The sequence below is a fragment of the Acyrthosiphon pisum genome, chromosome A1 (assembly GCF_005508785.2).
Source record: "Acyrthosiphon pisum isolate AL4f chromosome A1, pea_aphid_22Mar2018_4r6ur, whole genome shotgun sequence".
Classification (NCBI taxonomy): Eukaryota; Metazoa; Arthropoda; class Insecta; order Hemiptera; family Aphididae; genus Acyrthosiphon; species Acyrthosiphon pisum.
In genome coordinates, this window is record NC_042494.1 from 21,974,681 (window position 1) to 21,997,045 (window position 22,365).

Sequence of the window (22,365 nt, forward strand, 5' to 3'; positions counted from 1 at the left end):
ACAAAAAAAAATTTAAAATACTATGTCACGCATGTGTTAGACAAAAACAGAAAATCACGGTATCGAATCCCCTTAATATGTAATGATACAATTATTTTGAAGTTAAAGTTGAAATGGGGCCCACTAATTATAAGGTGTCCTGGGGCCCAATTGGTCCTTAATCCTCGGTAAAGCACGATTGAACCTAACCTTTTTAGCAACACGATTGAGCATAGAATATTTTATGCGATGTTGCCAAATTCACGTTGTCAAAATTTTGTAATTTTATCCGACGCGAGCCATGAGTCGAGTCCCTCAGCTTTACGACAATGTTATCGATTAATAAATTAGTTCCAGAGTATTATTCCGGACTACTGTTGAGACTATTATTGATTTATAAATATTTTGATTTTATTATTTTCATAAGTCATAACTATTATTATTATTACTATTATTTCATTATTAGCAAAAATATCTATATACTGTATTATAATGTGACTACTATTTAGACTATTATTGATTTATAAATATTTTGAATAATGTGACTAGGTATATCACATATTGATTATGAAAACATGATATTTTTTTGCTATATTTTATTTTGAATCATTATAATTATTTAAATAAATATTTTTGTAGAATACAGTTCAAAATTGAAAATGGCAACGTTGCAGCGTTTTTTATGCTCAATCGTGTTGGTTTTCTTTTGTTTTTCAATTTCCTTTAATACGCCGGCAATTTATGCTCAATCGTGTCGCAAAAAAGATGTTTTATGCTCAATCGTGTCTCAGCCTTAATCCTGGCTTGTAATCTATATAAATGATAATTCAAAAACCCAAAATGTAATATACTAATATAAGAATGGATAGGACATGCCTATACCAGTTTCATATGGGACCGTGTTCTTTTTTGGGGAAGAGAGAACGTAAAGAGAGAAAGACGATAATATGGTTGTGCTTCAACCGGAAAAGCAGCTGTTGCTATTGACGGAACGACCGTTCATACGGCCTTTAAAATATCTCTTTCAAAATTACTCCCCTTGTCAACAGAAGTTTTACAACAATATCAAACTTTATTTAAATATACAAAAGTTATCATTATAGACGAAATCAGTATGATTGGCGCAGAACTATTGGCTCAAATAGACCCTCGGTTAAAAGAAATCACTGGTAATTATATCGATAATTTTGGCGGATTAGATATTATTTTTATTGGTGATCTAAGACAACTTCCACCAGTCAGAGCTGCTCCCATTGACAAATCCATTAGGTAAAAAATGGTAGGTCCAAGTTTGTGGCGGAGTCTACAATTCCACGATTTGACCGAGGTTATGCGACAAGACAATGTTATATTTTCAAACATTCTTTCTAAGATAATTCAATTGATTGAATCGAAATTCTTTTCAAAAGAAAATGCAGATAGATTGTGTCCAAATAGAACAAGACTATTTTTAGAAAATATTAATGTCGACATATTATACAACAATTCTGTTTTAAATGAAAATGATAATAAATTTGTTTATACAGTTATTGCGAGGCTCTTCTCTGTTAATTTATAATTTTTGTCCATGATTATGACCAATATAATAGTAAATACCTATTTCGAGAAAACGTCGCCTGTCGAACTTTAATATAGAGTATAGTGATGAACGAATGATATAATACCACGCGCCTATTAATACATTTATTTTGGACACTAACAATATTATTATTAATTTCGTTAAGGGGCCTCGCTATGGCTATTAATTGAACAAAAATTTTAAAAATTTTTAACAAATATTTTGTTTTTTGTTTCAGTTCATTTAATTCTAAAGAAGATATTGACACTACTAATTTTGACGATGAAGTTGACCATGTTGATGATATGGTACATAGCATGGTACAAAGATCACAATTAATGTTATCTGATATCGAGCCTGAGAAAAATACTTATAATTGTCATCTCTGTAAATCATCTTTTCCAAAAAAAAGAGATTTAAGCAAACACCAGAAATCACATAAAAAAAATTATGAAAATTCTTATAAACCTAAGAACTCACATTCCACATTTCCTGAAGAATTACACTTAACTAAGCATAACAAGACACCTGAACCGAAAAAAACAAAGAGGCTTTATGAATGCAGTCTCTGCAGATCAACTTTTCCTACAGCATCAAAACTAGAAAGTCATACAAAATATCACATCGGTGATAGTCCTCTAATTCAATGCCATCTTTGTGATGCATTATTTATATTACAATCATATTTAAGTATTCATATGAGATCTCATTTTGTAGATAAACCATATCAGTGCCGTCATTGTTTAGCAACATTCGCCCAAAAGAAAAGTTACTCTTACCATTTAAAAACTCACAGAGATCTTGAATTGAGGAGATGTATTAGGTGTAACATGTTATTTTTTCCAAAAACTAAGCTAATTAAACGTTTTAAATGCGTCGAGTGTAACAAAAGATTTGGGCAAAAAGCTGTTTTACGGTCACATATGAGAACTCACAGTATTGAACAAAAATATAAATGTGACACATGTGGAGTAGTCTTTGAACAAAAATCTAATTTAATTAAACACATAAAAAAATACATTACAAGAAAATCTCATACCAAAGAAACATGTCTATGTCTTATCTGTTTAAAATCGTTTTTTGAAAAAAAGGAACTTACACTACATATTAAATTGCATATGAAGAATATGTCATCTGAATGTTTGATTTGTAAAAAACCATTTCTACAAGTACCTGTCTCGGCTAAAGTATTAAGAGATATAACTGGAAATAAAAAAAATATATGCGATGTGTGTTCTGTCATCTTCTAATCTATCAGATACACAACTAGCTGGAACATATTATAAAGACAGTATACCGCCATTCCTGAAGTTTCTGGCCATATTGAAGTTCACTCTTATAAATGGGACGGATTAAATAATTTATTTTTATGTACATTACATTTTTATTTTATATTTTAATCGTTTTTATTTTATTATCGTGATTTTTTAAATTTAATTTAATTTAAAATTGTTTTCAATAATTACTTACAGATGATTTGTGATCTGGGCACTTTATAATTTGATGCGCCTATTAATTGAATTTACATGACAAATTACATTGCATCAAAATTCCAGTTCTATTAATAACAATGATCTGAATGAATCTGTTTTAACATTATGATATTTTAATTAAAATGAATTAATATAATTATTATACTATTGATAACATATGTTTTATGTTGTTATTATATCCTGGGATGGAAGTATTGTCTAATGAAAACATTGATGTGAAATCTGGGAATAAGAAAAAAACAATTGTTAAAACACAGTTAATTGTCAACTTATTTTCTCGGTTACAAAAACAAGTAAAAGAGTTGAAGTACGACAAAAGATAACCCTACATTTTGGATTGGTTAAACACAACTCAAAATTCACACACATCAATTTTTGGGAAACAATCAAGAAATAATTGTTATTGGTTAGAAGTGTACTAGACATTTCACATTGTGACCGGTAAACCATTGCACTTAGAAGGGGACAGTTTCCTATGTGACATTGTCAAATGAGCTTATTAGCTTATTGACCAGCCCAGAGTCTTCTTTTTGAATTGCAAAATATTGACTATGTATTTGATGCAATGCCTATATACACTATCATAATACACTATTTGCGATTTGTTTGACAATTATTATTTTAAAATGTATTGTCTAAGTACTTTTTTAATATTCTTAACAATATAGAAAATTTAGATGAACATCATACAGTACAATAGTCTTTTTAGTCGTACCTGAGTATATTTTTGGCCAAAAATCAAATGTTTATTTGTATTGATTTTGGCAACCGTTAGCATACACTGCCAAAACATACACAAATCAGTTAACTCACTATTACGATAGTAATAGCTGGATACAGCAGTGGAGAAGAAATTTATTCTACTAGTCTAAAAAAATAAATGAATTGAGGACATGGACCTATCTAATAAGACAATAAACTCACAACAACCACTGTTGCCAGATTATGACCGTTTCGATTAAACTATATATACCTTTAGTGTTGTAAGAAAAATAAGTTGAAGATAGAGATATTTTCCTGTAGCTTGAAAATTACTCAGCACTTTAATTCCAACATTAGAACTTTTTAATTCTGTTCGCATACATAAATTATCTATATACAATATTTTCGATAATTAACCCACAATGTATCAATTAATAAAAACAAACAACTTAAATATATAAGTTACATATTATAATTTAATATAACAATTTAAAACTTTAATTTTCTAAAACAATATATATACTTAAATTTTAGTTAATTGTATATTTTATACTTTTAGTTTTAATATGATTTAATATTCTATAAAAAATAATTCTATGGATTATATTAATTAATAATTAATGTATAGAAATACCTGGGTATTTACCTCAAATATGATAATTAATACAGATTTTAATTTAAAAATTAACATGTTTGTTGATTGTTTGACAATGTAACTGAGAATTCTGTTGGATTTAGAAAACTCTTGATTAAGTGTAACATTTTTCCGTTAGTTTTTATTTTAATTTAAGTTAGTATTATTCAAAGCTGGGCAAGTTATTGATATTTTTTAACTCAGTTATGTTAATTATTATTTTTTCAATTAAATTAATAGACATTTTAATATATCAATTAAGTTTAAAATTGACAAATACCATTAACTTAACTTCAATTAATTATTTAAGTTAATAATAAAAATAAAATGCATTTCTGAGGTATTGTTTAATAAAATAAATGATAATACCTTGAATAGTAATAATTCATAGGCAGTTTCATGGCAAACTGAACATTTTCCAGAGGCAAGTTACAAATATCCCAAGTATTAATGCATAATAACTAATTATATTTCGGATCATTATTGACTACCTATCATATTACATTTACTAGGGAACCCGCAGTCTACAAACCTCCCCTCTATTTAAAAAAATCTCAGAGGCAGTTGCCTCTGAAATTACCGTTCACCACGCCACTGTTCATAGGTATATTATTATTCAAACAATGTATCTGATAATCATTATTGTGATAGGTTGGTTGTAATATTGCATACAGATAACTATTACGACGTAGTGATGCGGTGTCGAATTGTACTAGCTTTGATGTGTCACGGGATCAATCGGGTTAGCACTACACGTATCAAGTTAAATAACAATATAGGTAACACTATCTGATAGTTAACAAACATGATTGTGCATTTATTACACTGAGAAAACAATTTAGTATTTACTTATATTACAGTGAATTATGAAAGGAAAAAAATAACTGATGACAAGTATGTCGGGTGTTGGTGAACGGGTGCGTACACGTACGGTTAGTGGGGCTGCTAGCAGCTGACGGGCGGAACGATGTTCGCGTGGTGAATACTTGCAAAAGACAAGAGGCCGGCCTTTATGTTGCAGTTGACTGTCGCGTAGGTCCGCTGCGTCCGTTGTTCTAGGATAGTGTGCTGGTGTCACCTACCATGGACTGGTTGTTGGTAGAAGCTGATGCGGCAGAAAAGCTTCATTTGAATTCAAACGTGGCTTTCCTCGGTCCGTGTCAGTAGGCGTCCGCTAAGAAAGGATTTTGGAAAATTAAATCTCTAAAAAGGAAAAATAGGGGTTGTAAGAATACAATAGTGGTGCCATCTATCCACCAAAATAAAATTAAAATATTCAACATTGGTGCCAAAATTCAAAATACGAACATGATATTTAGCAGTGGTTCCTCTAATGATTTAGATGAACAATAAGAAACGATTTTCCCAATAATCGCATTTTAAATAGATGGTCAAACAAAGATTTTGAGATGTAGAAATTAAATTATTTTTGTTTATAAATGGTTGCTATTGAATACTCGAGTAGATCAAGTAGGTACCAACTTGTCACGTTTATGGCCTTGAATAAAGAAACTATTTCTTAAAGTAAAATGTATGTGTGTAGCTTATACACTCAAAGACTACTCGATTGAATTTGACGAAAATCTCAGAGGTTGTTTTTAGAAATGTTAGAAAAGTTTAGAGTAAGTTAAAACCATGTTAAATGTGGCAAAATCTCATGATATTCGAAATGCTATAGGTTCAATAATTAAATATTGCTTATTTTTAACAATTCAAAAAACGAACTATAGTCATTAACCGTAAAATAGAATAAATAAATCCAAATGCGCAATTCATCAAATTGAAGTCTTACACGAAACTCACTGGGTGTTTCACCACAAAGAAGTAATTTTTTAAAAGAATTTGTGGAATCCATTGTTACTGTATTAAAATAAATTCAATATAAATGTTTTGAGATAGTTTCTTAGAACTAATAATTTTCTACATTCTATTTGTAACTTAATTTTTAAACATTTAGTTATACTTATAATTTCTCTAAACATTTTCAAAGCAAAAATATTGATCTATTTAACAGTCTTAATTAAGTAACCGATGTAGTTTTTGTGTTTCACATCATAGGATAAATTGTGATTTAACATTTTAACGATGTTAAAAGCCAAAGACATTCCATAAAAGCTAAATGTCGAACCAAAATGTCTTTGTATTTGTAACAATCAAAGAAATAGAAGTAAGAACGTCCAATAATATTGAAGATATTATAACAAAAATATTATTTTTATACCTTACTTGAACAATTTGATGATGGTATTGAATGAAAAAAGTATATCTCATCATGAAACTAAAATTGCACTACAATATATGCTACTTACTATGCGCGCTAGTAAAAAAACATATTTTTAAAAAGAAGCCGTCGAATTTTATGAAAATTATTTACCTGGACAAAATGGCTTTATAGAAACGGCCGAGTTTGAGATTTGGCAAGCTAAATGGAAAATCATCAACAAAATCTTAAAGCTCACCACTGCTATAGACATTGTAAGTGTCTGTGGTAATATAATGAATGCAATTGCAGCTTTTTGACATCAAAGAGACCCAAAAACTTTTTAGGAATATGAAATCTGAACAAGGTATTGGAACATTCGTTTTTATCAGTTCATTGAGACATTGATGTAGATGATGAAATGTTATCAGCAAATTTGCTAACAGAGTCAAAGCTAAAATTTAAATTAAATATAATTTGTTTTATTACTGTTATTATTATTATGTATTCTTTTCATCATGAGGTTTGTAATAGTATATTGTGTGGCAAGGGTGGGAAGTGAGCTATTTCAGTCGCGGGTGACTGAAATTGCCTTCCCGCATGAGCCACACATACTATTTTTTGTCACGCATCATTCACGGCAAAGGTAATGCAGGGATCTATGCAACAACTACACCATAATTCTACAACAACAATATTTCATGAAAGAAACGATTTGGTTTTATTTATTTTAAACGTCACGCATGGAGGTTATAATATGAATATAAGATGTAACCAAAAGTTTATATTTTGTAAAGACCATGTTATAGATTTCAGTGTCTGGTTGTGTAGGGGATACGCGATATGTGGGCTCAGAACTTTTTGGGATTTCCACTTTATCACCTGGCACTTTTTGGCATTTCAACTTTACCAACCGGCACTTCTTGGGTTTCCCACTTTACCACCAGGATCTTTTAGGGATTCCTAATTTATCGCCCACTGGATGGAAAAAGGACGCTTTCCAACGCTTCAGCCGCTATCAATAACCAAATTTTCGGTGCAGGCGTGAAAAAAAAACATTTAAAACATGTAGGTACGTGAATGGTTTGTGATGAGATGTATGAAGTAGTGGGTGCTATATGCCACGAAAAACTCACGGACATACGTGCTGTAACACGTTTCTGTATCGGTGAGCTCTCTCGAGGAGAAGCCGAAAGGTTGCCAGTTGTTCCCGTTTTATTTTTCAATCGCGGCGTCAATCGATGTAATGGACACGTCAGTGCTGAGGCGTAATTCTGCGTTAGGTTTAGGGTGTGCTAGATTCACCTTGGCGAAGAAGGCTACTGGGCAGGTGTAGAATGCGGCAAAAATGCTGTCATTCCACTGTAACGGTCCGTCCTTTTTCTTCATTTGAGTCACTAAGTCCAGTCATACAGCGTAGTCTGCAAATTTTAAACAAAGGACATTCTGAAGAAATTGAATTTGCATGATCATGATTATATAGTTTGCCTGATACATCAAGTTTAGTTTTGTCTTAGCTGGATAGATTAAATAGCGATTTTTCTTGGTACTACAAAATATACCAATACAGATACACAATATTACGTCTTGGAGTGCTAGTAGCTTTTCTTATATCGTTGATCAGCTGTTTGAAACCAATGTTTTCGCGCACCACTTTTGTTGTGTATAAGCATAGCCACAAGCCTGGCCATAAACGGGTTAAAAAGTTAAAGTGAAGTTAATTTTAACTTTTTAACTTAACTTTTTAAAATTTAATTTTCATTAACTTAATTTTTAACTTATTTTAATTGATATAAAGTATAAACTTAATAAATAACGAATTATTTTTAATCGGATTCAAGTTAAGTTAATTTATAAATAATTAATATAATAAAAATAAAAATTATTATTGATGTTGCATATTACATAACCATATACGAGAATAAGAAATTAGAAATAAATTAAATTAATTTTTTGTTTCACTTGCCAAAACTCTTCAAGAAAAATAACTTAATTAAATAGTTAATACATATTATAGCATTAGCCACTTAGGTATGTATTATATTATAATATGTACTTAGGTATAAAGATATACCATACCATACTGCGGTGAATGGGACTTTTCGGCTCGGGCGATTCGGTGATATGACAATGTTCGACGATGTCCGTTTTGGCGATACGGAAATGTACTTACCTATAACATTGTCTCACAATGTGGTATAGAAATGTTATCTTTATTACTATAAGTTATTGTTATCATTACTACACGATAATGTGGTCATGATAGTCGATATGGATTATCTGATAATTTTATAATTTTATAATTTAGTCTGCGGAAAGTGAAGTGCCTACATATACGTAGTCAAGTATATTGTTATTAGTTAATATATATTATATTATTGGTATTCAATTATTTTTTTTATTATTTTTTTTAAAGGTAAATAAATAGGTATTAGGTATGTCAAAAGTAAAATCAAAAAGAAATAAAAATGTGATCCCCGTGGATGGTTTTATGTTCATATTTGATAAGCTTAAAGCGGACGAAACTAAACGATTTTGGCGATGTTGTCGTAAAGATTTGTCTTGTCCGGCCCGAATACATACTGGTGTACATGATTTTAAAGTTTAAAATATTCTGCTAAAAAACATTGTCATGATTCTGAAACGGCTAGAATAGAAGCAGACACAGCTTTAACGAATATGCGTCAACGAGCTATTTTAACAATGGAACCACGTCTTGTGTAATTAATGAATGTGCTAACGGGTTATCAGATGCGGCAAAGGTACACAGTACACACATTACATTTTATTTTTCTATTATTTTTATAGGTTCACGGCCTATTACACTGTCCCTATCTGGTCCGTAGGTACAGTAATAAATAATTTTAATTTTAATTTATAGGGCGTTTTACAATCTTCCGAAGCTCTAAAACGACAAGTACGGCGTATAAGAAATAATGAAATAGCAGCTCCATGTATTCCATCAGATTTATTATCTTTACAGATACCCGATGAGTATCAAAATTATTCACCATCAATCGGAGTTAATGACAATTTTTTATTGGCTGATAGTGGGCCTAGCAATGAAAGAATATTAATATTTGGTCAACCACTTGGTCTCAAGTTATTAAAAGATTCAAAAATATGGTACACGGATGGAACTTTTAAAGTGGCACCTATTCTATTTTTCCAAGTTTATGTTATTTTAGCTGGATTTTTAGGGGGAGTGCATCCTGCAGTTTATGCATTGCTACCTAACAAAAAAGAACAAACATATGTAAAATTATTTAGTATGATTAATCAATTACAACCTGATCTCCATCCAACATCAGTATCTTGCGATGTTGAACTTGGAGCCATAACAGCAATAAAAATTTAATTTGAAATATAAATATTTTTGGTTTTTATTTTCATTTAAGGCAACATTTTTTGAAAAAAGTTGGAGAGTTACATTTACTGTCAAATATAATAATGAAGCAAACTTTTGTGTAGCAACTAAAACAATTATTGCGTTGGCGTTTATACCATTGTGTGATTTAGATATGGCTACAGATGAGTTGGCAAACGAACTTCCAGATGAGCTTATACCATTATTTGAGTGATTTGAAGAATTTTACATTGAAAAGAAAAATCGACGTATAGGTTGATGAAATGTGGAATCTTCACCGACGAATATTGAATGATTCAGACCGGACAAATAATCATGCAGAGGCGGCAACCGATGATTAAATATTCAAATAGGTAGGTACTCATTCAACGATATGGACTTTCATTGCGAATCTCAAAAAAAATTCAAGTCAGGCGTGACACGTACTATGAAAATATTGTGTCGGGAAATAGTCCTCCAAGGAAGTTGAAAAAATTTCAAGACACAGATAAAAGAATAAAAAGGTTAGTAAATAATTATGATAGGCAAAATAAAATGATATTTCTAAGAGGTATAGCAAATAATATTGCTTTAAAATAAAATTGTAGATAATTTTTTTTTTATATTGGCTAAATAATAATGTTATATCTATATGTTTAACTGTATTAAATAGGTTCTATGATTTAAAGTAACTGTGGTATTTAAACATTTTTAACTGTATTACCTATAAACAATTATAATTATTTTGATTTATTTATTTATGATTTAAAGTGACTGTGATATTTATACATTTCGTGGTTGCCACAATAGTATAGATAGTACCATCTTAAATTCTGCAAGGTACTTCAAATGTGTTTAATTAAATAATAGTTGGCAACACTGACTCCAACCTACGAATTCTGTCCATTGTTCAACCACGGTGTCACGATGACTCCCGGGGCGTTCGCTAAACTATTTGTATTGAGCAATATATTTCGTGCATGCACTAACAACATTACAGTAAAATATTCTGCGTACGAGCTGCGGGATGTTATTTTTTTCCATGTTGCTGTTTGCTGTCGAATATTATAGTATTATAAAATAATAGTGCAATTTGAATTGGTTAATAACTATCATCGCGGCTTTTGAATTTTATAATATGTAAGTATAACCCACATTAATTTTATTCAACACTCAATATACCGATATATACATGTACACCCACACAGCATTTTAATATTTCCCAACTAGGGTAAAAATATTTTCAGGAAAACAATATAGTTGTCAAAATATTTGAAAAAGTTGCCTAAATAATAAGGAAATATTTTATTTATATTTTTTAACCAAGAAGTTCACATTTGAAAAATATTTTGTAAAAAACATTAACATTATAACCCTATTTTTTCAAAAAACATTTTCATGGAAATATTATAAAAATATTAAATAAAAATTTTTGTGAAACCATATATACCAACATTTTGTTATCATGAGAATAAAATATTTATACAATATTATTAGTCAAATATTCATTATTCAAGCACTCCAACATATTTACAAAACATTATCATTTCCCAAATGCTGTGTGGGCAGTGGAATGGCGATCGTTACAATAATATATTGTTCAGTTAGGTGTAGGTTAGTAAACACCAGATTATATAGGTATACGTAAAATCGTTAACATTTAAAGGTAATTTATATTACACTTGCTTTCGTATCGACCATCGACAGAGACAATTGTTAAAATCTAAAAATAAAAACGTGCACCTATCTACCTACCTAAATTGTATCACGCGTTTTTTAAAACCAAGTTTTTACAGATATTTATATACATAACATATACCGTAAATTTTGGCGGACACTAGTCATTGTGAGTAATCTATAATCAATATATAATTTCGTGATTGGCTGGTAACTTTGTCGATAATTGCAATTATCGTTATCAATTTATTGATCATTCAACATCATGTAGGTAATATTTTGGTTGAAAATCGATAAATTTGGGAATCTGAGGATATGTCCAAATTAAAAAAAAACGTTGCGGATGTGTGAATGAAGCAAAAATTTTGGCTAAACTCTTACACCAAAAGCAAATAATTTACATGGAAATACGGATGATAAATATTAATTTTATTTCAAAAAAATTTTTGATAATTTCAATGAGGGCCAAGGCACATATGTATTTAATCAAATTTCCTAAAAAATAAGTGATCACACAGTGAAAATAAATAAAATAAAATATTTTGCAAGTAATAATGTAGGTATACCCGCCGCGGAATAAGATGATGACTGGTCGCACAAGCAAAACAACTTCCTCCACCGCACAGCTTGTCTTTGCGACCACTTCCAGGGGTTTCGGGGAACCAATCAAAAACCGGCTGTGCGAAACGGACGCAAAACAGTCCGCCGCGCGGTCATTATCTTATTCCGCGGCGGGTATATTATATATTTATAAATAAATAAATATTGATCACTTTGACTATACCCATCAATTTTGGCCATTTCTTGTATTGTCATTTACAATCTGAATTAATAAATACATATTTGCCATTGTCAATAATGACGTAATTACTAGTAAAAATGTATTTCCAGCATTAATTATTGTTAATAATTTTTTTCAGAATAAACTGCGGACATTGTTTTATATTATGTCATCTTCTTGTACATCCCATTCAGACGAGCAACAGGCTACAATTGACGCCGAGAACGCCGTGAACCTAAATATTTTCGACGACGGTAGAGATGAGTCGTGCCCGGCTGATTTGATGCGGGACCGTGCGGCTCGTAAAATAATATTTGACAGGGGCTTCATTGACGGCATAAACATGCGTTTGTCATTTCCATCAGAATTGAAGTCGGTGAACGCATCGAATGAACCAGTGGAAGTTTTTTCCATGGTTAATATCACCAATGCCGCCATGGTTGCAGATGTCGCACTCAGGTCATCGATGAATGCATTGCAAGCAGCCTCGTTGGCAGTTGATTTGTCAAATGAGCCCGCTGAAGTCACAGCCATCGAGGCGATGGTGACAGTTGCGTTGGATGCCGCGAAGACAGCTGAAGTTGCGGCCAGTGTGGCTCGGTCCATATCACATAGAAGCAGACGTTCACTTGGTATGGATGAATAACTAGGTATATCCATGATTGCGGACTAACACACGATAGCACCATATTTTTATTGTGCATCATACAATTATTATATTTCATATACGTATATATTACTTCAGCAAGTTAATGTAACGTTAATTTTCAATTTTAAATAAATACAACATTTTAAATTTTTGTTCTAACTCTATAGGCCTATTTGATTAGTGATAGTATGAAGAGAAAGAAGCGGACAAATGTTAGTACCTAGATACAGCATCTAATAGTTCGATTTCTTTGTGCTTTTATACCCATGGTTATGAAGTTAGCCCCCCTCCCCCCACCACACCATCATAAAAATTATCCATACTAGTGCAAATATTTAGGAAATGGATTGCGAATAATTGCAAATGAATAACTAGGTTTGAGAGGACTAACTTCATGGAGCCCCCCCTACTTTGTCTAATCCATTCCAAACCAAAGTAAATATTTAAAAATTCCGTTGCAAATAATTGTAAATTGCTTTTTGAATTTGGAAATTAATACCGTACATTTTGTCAACCCTCCCTTTTATCGAAACCATTGTTTTCATATGTTATACAGTGTCCGCGAAAATTTGGTAGGCACACTTTATAACTCACTTGCGTACATTTCTTAGTAGTCTATACATGTTCTATAATTCTGTCTGGGTGAGATTGATGATCCAATAGTCTAGTGTTATGTCCCACAAACAGAATTCAAAATTATGTATAGTTTACTATGAAATATGATTAATATAATTATTCAATGCACCCTGTTTCTACGTTATGGTAAAGGATATGTCAATATTATACTTGAATTAATTAAATGCATATTCGAAAGTATTTGAATGAGTATTTTAATATAAGATAATAATATTATATAAACATTATAATTTTCCCCTACAAGATTTTTTTAATTATAATAATTATGTACAACTGAAAAAAATTTGACATTAAAATTACCACTAATGAATTAATATTGGTCAAATTGTCAAGTTTTCATGATTGTTATTTATATATATTATTTATGTTCATGGCTTTTTTTATTTTTCATAAATTTAAGAGCGCCTGAGCGCGATTATTCCAACGGCGTCCAGGGCAAGGATACTCACTTGCCCCGCCACTAGATTCGCCACTATAGGTATGTTTCATTAGGACCTACTTATGTTTAATTTGCTTAAAAATAATTGTCTACTTTACATGATTAAAACGATGATGCAGATGTTAATATAATAATACTAAGTACCTATACCTACTTATTGTTACGGACTAGGTATACTAAAGTCTAACATGATTCATGATTAATAAATGGCATCCCATGGTTATTACCAAAAGCAAGTAGCAACAAAAACATGTTGTTGTAAGACAGTTTGGAATTGATTGATTATAATAGTAGTACCTATACTAATATATTCTATGAATCGCCTATCGACCTATTCAACATAATATTAACAAATAGTGTGTTTCACATTGTGAACTATGATTAATCTACCTATTAGCAATTTATAAAAAATAAATCGTTCCCATGAGGGTAGCTACAAAAGCATTATGCAGCATTATTATTTAACCAAATTCCAAAATATCAATTATAACTTATAAGTGTCTAAAGGAGTTCACAGAACAGCATTTTCAGATGTACCACAGCCGTTGCGTTCTGAACACCTTCACGTGACACACGACTTGTACAACAGTTGTACATATTTTACATTTTAACTTGTGTTAAATTAAATAAATAACTATTTTACATTCACTGTTGTAAATTATCTTAAATTAATTAAAAACAAGTATGTTAAAGTACTTAAACTTAATTCTAACCTATAAGTTTTGTCCAGGGCCTCGCAAAAGGTAGCGCATTAAATGTCCAATTCGTGCTAAAACATTGTTATACAGTATATAATCAACTCTAAATCAATTTCTTACTAAACAACAATTTAAATTTATATATTTTATAGATTTGTAAAAATAATTAAAATCAAAAATTAATAAAAAAAAATGTATAATAACCATTAAAAAATATATGCAATTAATTAAAATAAAATAAACAAATATTGAGAAAGATAAATTAAAACAATAAATAAATTAGACTAATTAAGATTATTAATACAAAATAGTAGGTATATTATGACTAAATGTAATTAATAAAAATTATTGTATATTAAGAATATTATAAAAATATAATATTTAATAATAGTTTACAAAATCGACTCTTAAAAATTATAATAAAATTAATGTACCTATAATATTAATGATTAATAAAAATGATAAATTAATGTATATTAACAGTGTTGAAATATACAATTAATATTATAGTAGTCAACCTTGACACGTGTGTACAATTTAGTATCTAGTTAGACTCACTATCTATACGGATGTAACACGAACTCGGTTGTGCATATATATAGGGTCTTTGAAGTATGCAATAGGTACCTACTCACTTTCACGCGCACCGTCGTACAATGCGTATACGGTGGGTATGTACTGTCACGTTAAATTGTCCAGTTGTACGTTATTATATATTACACTTATACATAATCATATTGTCGTGTTATTATTAATTTATATTAATACTAAAGTCATTAGTCCGTCAAGCTTCACTTTCAACAAATAGTTAATACAAATATAATATTTAAAAAACCGGCTAAGTGCGAGTCGGACTCGCGCACGAAGGGTTCCGTACCATCATCAGCCATAAACATGTCAGCAACACTGCTTATATTATATATTCTAGGATTTTTAATATTTATTGTTATAGCGGCAATAGAATACATAATCTGTGAGCATTTCAACTTTCTAACTTTCATGGTTCACGAGATACAGCCTGGTGACAGACGGACGGACAGCGGAGCGTTAGTAATAGGGTCCTGTTTTACCGTACGGAACCCTAAAAATAATTAATTTAAGGGATTCATAAAAATGTTTAATAATATGAATGTAATATTATACTAATAATTAATACAAAATATATATATTATTTTAAATAAATAATAAAAGTAATGTACTCATATTCAAAAATAATAATATGATTTTTAAAAAATATAATTACTACACCACACAGATATAGATCATTTTATTATCTATATCTTTGCTACACTACGTTATAGGTCGGTACCGGCGCTTGCATAATAACGGCGTTCGAAGTGCGATAAGTATTAGTATTAGTATTAGACTAATCAACAACCATAAATCGTAAGTATCTATCTTACTACAATTGATATTACAGTTTCGTTATTTTTGCTAAAACAAAATACCCTGAATTCCCTTAAAAACTGTTTTGCGAACCAATACCATAGCGTCTTACCGTTGTCTTGGGCTTTTTTTAAAAATAATTTTATAATAAGAAAAACTAAAACAAAATACTTAGAAATGATAAATCAACACATTTTTACAACTAATACAATCAAAAATTGTACAGGCATCACTTACTTGTCACTTACCTACTTATAAACTTCATATTTTATAAATATTTTAAAATTAAAAATGCCATTTTGTAGTTGGATAAAAAAATAATATTATAATTTATAATATTTACGTATTTTTATAATTTTTTAAATTACTGCCAATATCTGGGTATCTAAATGACGAAGGAGATTATAGTTTATAATAATTACTAATCAGTATGGGATCTAAATGTCTATGACGTTCTATTTGTCCAAAGGCATCCAGTTGACGTACCTACTTGGAATCACTTGTCGCAGGATCTAGGTGGAACCACGAATTAAACACGGTAAAAAGATCTGTTTATCCTTGGGTTTAATTTAGACCTTAGATACATAGAATATAGATATTATAATATTATGATCTATGAGTTACATCATCGTGGGTGGTAAGGACGTATGGGTTTCCTTCCGTAAACTAAAAATATATTATTTTAAATAATCTGGTTACCAAGGTGAACTTATCAATTTAAATACACCGTCCTTGCTGGTCACTCAAGTTATCATTTTATCAGATGTCGTATCATTGAAATCGGTCATTCGATCGTATACTCGTATTGACGTATAATTTATTATAGTAGGTCAACATGGACGTGAGACACACCAAAATTCGAATCGATCAATGAAATTGCAAATTGGAATTTTACCTTTACCTATAGGTAGTATAATAATTATTAATTATTAGACAATTGATATGATCTTCAGTAGGTAGGTACTCGTTAAAATTCTAAATAGTCAAAAGTACGAACAACTTACCTCTTTTACGCGCAGTGCACTTATAATTGCTTATGTGACGATATTGTCATATTATAGATCTTCAAAATCGTGGTAAATACACAATTAGAGTAGTTTAGGTTTGATGCCAAATAGTAGCCGATTATTATTTCATGATCGACGATCGAGCTAGGCTACAATAGGATTCCAGTGTACCTACCTATTTATGTACTGAATCTGACGTACAGTCACTCAAGAGTTTGGGAGATATAGCAATTCATTGAAATCAGTTACGTTAAGACACAGACTCGTCAATAATGAATACACAATGGAGGTAATTTTTATGAATATCATTTATATATAGATAGTTAATCAAATTGTATTATAATATAATAATAAAAAAAAGTAATCAGTACTAGAAATTTGCTAGACTAAACCGGTGTGAAAAATAATGCACCGGGATGTTTGGACCATATCATTTACATGGTGGAATAATTGTAAAATGGTCTAGTTTAGCGAATTTCTAGATGTCATGAACAACAGGTACCTTGTTATTGTAATAGTACAAATAAGCTCTATAGTATTATTATAATACCAAAACCTATAAATATAATATTTATATTAAATACTTGGTTATATTCTTTACATATTATCTTATTGCCAGGCTACTTGGACAATCATTAAACATTTAACGAATCAATACTGAGGTAATGGTTCCTCAAACATGATTTAACGACCCATGATTGGTTCAATAAATTAATACATTTTTCATGCAACCAATATATCTTTAAATAATGACAGTTCATTTATAATTTTTTCAACTCTTCAAGTATCTATTAAAAAAATATTATATTAAAATTGTGTATACCAATAAAACAATATAAAACCACAAAATATAATGTTTATCACTTCCACATAGGCACTTTACTTTTAAGCTATCTAAAATATTAAAACTTATTATTTTTAAGCATATGTTCAATATTGTTATTAAATTGCTTCTATTTTTTAGACAGCCGAGTAAATTTTACTCAATAAATCCGATGAAACAACAACGTCAAGAGTTGTCATATAAAAAACTAAACGAATTACGCAAGTTAGATACTAGATATAAATGTATTTAAATTTTTATATAATATATTATTATTATTTGTTTTTATTTAGAAACGCTACATTGTGTGATTTCACTTTAAAGACAGTAGATGGAGATATCATACATGTTCACAAATATGTTCTAATGAGTAATTGTATGTATTTTGAAAAAATGTTCAGTGAAAAATCTAAAGATGATGATCAAAAGTGTATTCACCTACTAGATATTGATGGTGATATTTTACATAATTTGATCGATTATATCTACACTGGTACATTGATTCAAATCCATGAAGAAAGTGTTGAAGTAATAATTTTTATATTTTTAAAGGATTCATAATTTTAATGCATTTTATTAATTTTAAAGAGAATACTGAAAGGAGCTGATATCTTACAACTATTTGATGTTCAAGATTTATGTATTGAGTTCCTTCTGAGATCTAATGGGGAAAATTCGTTGAAAATTAAAACAAGAGTTGATTTAAGAATGATGTTCAATATGCCTAATGTATGTTTTAAATGGGCTCTAAACAATTTTGAGTAAGTGATATATTTTTTATATATTACAGAAATGAAAATTGTCTGATGCTTGATTATTTTACAGTAAAGTATTCAGATGTGCTGGATTTTTAACTTTAGATATTGAACAACTTAAGCAGTTAATTGATAGCGATGAATTATATACTGTAGAAGAAGAAAATGTTTGTATCAAATTTTATAATTCAATAAAATTCATATATGGTATATGGCAAGGCTGGGCATTAACGAGTTAAAAAGTTAATTTTATTATAACTTTTTATCTTGACTAGTTACTTTTGGCTTTTCATTTACTTAACTGTTAACTCACTACATTTCTTAACTAACGTGAAATTAATGAGTTAATTTTTCATTTTAAAAAGTAAGTTAAGTTAATTTATTTTGTTTTTAATTTTATTATATTTCACTATTTCAGTCTATTTCGTTTTCATGTCAAATAAAAATGTTTCGTAAATTGTTTAAAATTAAAAATTTATATCATTCGAATCTCACTTATATGGAAATACTATATGAAGTATAAACACTATATCCTATAATTTACTTTTGGGTTGGAAAAAAAATCAAGTACGCTAGCGTTGTATAAACAAATAAACTTTTTTTTAACTTGATAAAAAATTAACAAAAGTGTGTATTAACTTTTAACTTAACTGAGTTAACCTATACTGAAATTAACTTTTAACTTTTTGCTATTGGTGCATATTAACTTAACTGAGTTAATAAAAAATCATTAACTTGCCCAGCCTTGATATAATATGGTAAATAATTCTATTAACAAATTCTTTATTAATAGGTATATATTGCTGTTATATTATGGGTGGGGCATGATGAAATAAACCGAAAACATTTTTTACCAGAACTAATGAAATTGGTTAGAGTACCATTTATGAATTATATGTATGTGCATAGATTACTCCAAGAAGAACCTCTTATTACTTCCAATCGAATATGTGAGTTTGATGATTACATACTCTTAACTACTTAGTCAAGACATAAATACCTACTGTCAGTACTTCAAACGTATATAACTCAAGTACAACATATCAATAAAATTTCTATAATTAATATATTTGAATAGTATAACTAATTACAATTCGAATCATATATAAATTATTCAAAATTTGCCCCCTTCGTTTTCAATACAACGACATAAACATTTCGGCCACTGTTCAATATTATATGTACGAATGGTCTCCAAAGGAATTTCTGCTGCTGCCTTTACATTACTTCGTTAGAGTAATCCAAACAAAATTTTTTACACTCTCTTCTTTAAAATGCTCCATAACCCATAATTGAGCGGGTTCAGGTCCGGGCTTGCAGAGAGCCAATCAGATGCCTAAAAGAAATTTGGAACAATATTTTCAAGCCACTCTTGTGTTGTTTTTGCCTTATGGCCAGGTGCCGATTTCTGTTGGAATACCCAATCGATTCCTCCGAACAATGTATTATTAAGTAAGAGGCTTCACTAAAGAGTCATAAACAGTTTTCTCATAAATGTAAGCCCCAGTTATAACCTCTTTCTCATAGCATTTTATTAGCCCGTACAAGCGTACCAGCTTTTTTGATCTTTCGTGTCTAATTACCTGTTATTAGTCCATTAACAGATGGCTTGTACACCTGTTATATGCACGCACACCTAAGTAATTAAGTAATATGCAAGAGATGGACCGTCCGTCGATTTTCATCTCTCTAGTAATGATTGTCTGCTTTCGCTAAGAGTTACACTTAATTCTTGAACAAACCGCTTAATGACCATTTTTTTGGAACAGAACAAAGGCGACCACTTCTAACTCGGTCAACAAAATCACCAGTACTACGATATCGTTCTGTGGTTAACATTTACTCGTGTTAAGAGGTCGCAAGAGACTGAAAACTAGTGACACAGATTTTCCTGACCTTAACAAAACAGATATTGGCGATGTGCGTAAGATGATCTTCTACCTACATTGTTATTGATACTACGATAGTTTCTGTGATTGAGCCATGTACGTGATACTAATTATAGCATATTTACAGTATTGCAACATTTAAAAGTCAACACTTCCATCAACAACATAGTACTGACAGTAATTATGTCTAGACTAAGTATACTTTAAAAAGTAAAAACATAGAATTTAATATGATGTTTACATATAAAAGATTATATCCAGGTTTTGAATATCTTACAAAAATACATAAAGATATGTTTTACCAAAATAATAAAACACCTAATCATGATACTGTAAGACGCACGCAAAGGGTAATTAATTTAAGTTTTATTCTAAATTTATTTGTCTTATATATTTGATTATTATAATTTTTATAGGGTTTTATAACTCGTAGTCTACCTTGTCTATCATGTTATGTTACTGAAAATGAAACGGAAAAATATGATTCATCTCCCAATTTGAATACTGAAAATATTCTCGCATAAAATTGTTTTCACAATAACAAGGCATTGCAAACTATAGAGGAAAATATTTTATGGCGATTAATTATTATTTTAAAATTAAAAATGTTATAATACCTATATTATATCCTATTCTTTGTTCATTAATGCTATATATCTATGTAATATTGTTGTATTGTTTTAATAAAATAAGGTCAACATCATCCACGAAGTGAGCGTAAAATAGTGTAATAAGTAATTTTATTTTTAATTTATAAATGTTCTCCTTTATGTGTAATTAAAAAAAAAATTAAGCCATTAATTCATTAAATTTATATAATATTGTTGTTGCCATATGTGATATGTTAATTATAACTAGAACATAGACTTTCATGTATTTACATATTTTTTTTCTGGTTAACTTTATCATATTTTTTTGCTTAGTAAGTACACAATACATTTCACAACGCTTGTGATCAATTATTCAATGTTTTTAGTGCATATTTTAATAGTTTATCAAAAATCAAGAACTAAAGTAAATATTTGTTATAAATTAAGGTCAATAACTTTATTAAATTTGATCAAAGAAAGAGATCTGTATTGGCTGCATACTACTGTTTTTTTAATTTCCAATAACAACTTAGAGCAACGGTCTCCAACTATAGTCAATCGCGATCAACTGGTCTATCTTCAGAGGAATATTAGTCAATATTATTAAAAATTAATTGTATTATATATGTTGATTATGGGCGTAATATTAAAATGTAAGACTTAAATACGGCTGTAGGCGTTATATACAATGTAGATAAAGTATGGAGTATTGAAGAAAAACAAAAATTTCAGATTGAGAAGTAATGAAAGAAAAATATTATTACATAAAATGCTGCATATAATAATATAAAAAGCATACCTAAATAAATATTAGTAGATCACCACACTTGAAATTTTTAATATGGCTAACTTGTTGTAAAATGTTGACGACCCCTGGTCCCTGACTTAGTGGGTATAATTTTTTATTGATAATATAAAAAAAAAACTGTGATTATTATCTCCTACTTAAATATTCAAATACCCAAGGCTGGGCATCAACAATTTAAAATGTTAAAGTTAAGTTAAAAATTTAATTTAATTTTAACTTTTGGTATAGTTACTTTTGGCTTTTCAAATGCTATTGTTAACTTACTAAATTTTTTTTTTAAATTAACGAATTAATTTTTCATTTTAAGAAGTAAGT

General features: G+C 29.6%; 3 protein-coding genes and 1 long non-coding RNA gene across 5 annotated transcripts; all 4 read left to right on the forward strand.

Annotated features, from left to right (window-relative positions):
• The first annotated feature begins 1,093 nt into the window (after positions 1–1,093).
• Positions 1,094–2,787, forward strand: LOC103308951 (zinc finger protein 25-like). The gene is made up of 2 exons (XM_008183303.3): positions 1,094–1,248; positions 1,776–2,787. The coding sequence occupies exons 1-2, from the start codon at positions 1,094–1,096 to the stop codon at positions 2,785–2,787; spliced, it is 1,167 nt and encodes a 388-aa protein (XP_008181525.1).
• Positions 2,788–8,612: 5,825 nt separating this feature from the next.
• LOC100568474 lies at positions 8,613–10,417 on the forward strand. Its single transcript, XR_003838878.1, has 2 exons — positions 8,613–9,328; positions 9,448–10,417. It is a non-coding gene; the product is annotated as an uncharacterized LOC100568474 (long non-coding RNA).
• Positions 10,418–10,685: 268 nt separating this feature from the next.
• Positions 10,686–13,745, forward strand: LOC115032992. Its single transcript, XM_003243457.4, has 2 exons — positions 10,686–11,052; positions 12,510–13,745. The coding sequence occupies exon 2, from the start codon at positions 12,537–12,539 to the stop codon at positions 13,014–13,016; it is 480 nt and encodes a 159-aa protein (XP_003243505.1). The 5' UTR covers positions 10,686–11,052; positions 12,510–12,536; the 3' UTR covers positions 13,017–13,745.
• A 3,132-nt stretch (positions 13,746–16,877) lies between these two features.
• LOC100568558 (kelch-like protein 2) lies at positions 16,878–21,740 on the forward strand. Of its 2 annotated transcripts, none has more exons than XM_008183293.3 (8): positions 16,878–17,474; positions 18,150–18,233; positions 18,302–18,536; positions 18,597–18,769; positions 18,834–18,930; positions 19,557–19,713; positions 20,903–21,002; positions 21,069–21,179. In XM_008183293.3, the coding sequence occupies exons 1-7, from the start codon at positions 17,458–17,460 to the stop codon at positions 20,986–20,988; spliced, it is 849 nt and encodes a 282-aa protein (XP_008181515.1). In that variant the 5' UTR covers positions 16,878–17,457; the 3' UTR covers positions 20,989–21,002; positions 21,069–21,179. The 2 variants fall into 2 exon arrangements, with proteins under 2 accessions (XP_008181515.1, XP_003243506.1); XM_003243458.4 differs by having other exon boundaries at positions 16,882–17,474; positions 20,914–21,002; positions 21,069–21,740.
• Positions 21,741–22,365: the final 625 nt, after the last annotated feature.

What these genes read in the sequence shown, in the direction of transcription:
- LOC115032992 (XM_003243457.4), top strand. Translation starts at nt 12,537, where the DNA reads ATGTCATCTTCTTGTACATCCCATTCAGACGAGCAACAGGCTACAATT.
- LOC103308951 (XM_008183303.3), top strand. Translation starts at nt 1,094, where the DNA reads ATGATTGGCGCAGAACTATTGGCTCAAATAGACCCTCGGTTAAAAGAA. An exon ending in CCCATTGACAAATCCATTAG is followed by an intron (nt 1,249 to 1,775) that starts GTAAAAAATGGT and finishes TTTTTGTTTCAG; the next exon opens with TTCATTTAATTCTAAAGAAG.
- LOC100568558 (XM_003243458.4), top strand. An exon ending in TCCATGAAGAAAGTGTTGAA is followed by an intron (nt 18,537 to 18,596) that starts GTAATAATTTTT and finishes TTAATTTTAAAG; the next exon opens with AGAATACTGAAAGGAGCTGA. An exon ending in TATTACTTCCAATCGAATAT is followed by an intron (nt 19,714 to 20,913) that starts GTGAGTTTGATG and finishes GATTATATCCAG; the next exon opens with GTTTTGAATATCTTACAAAA.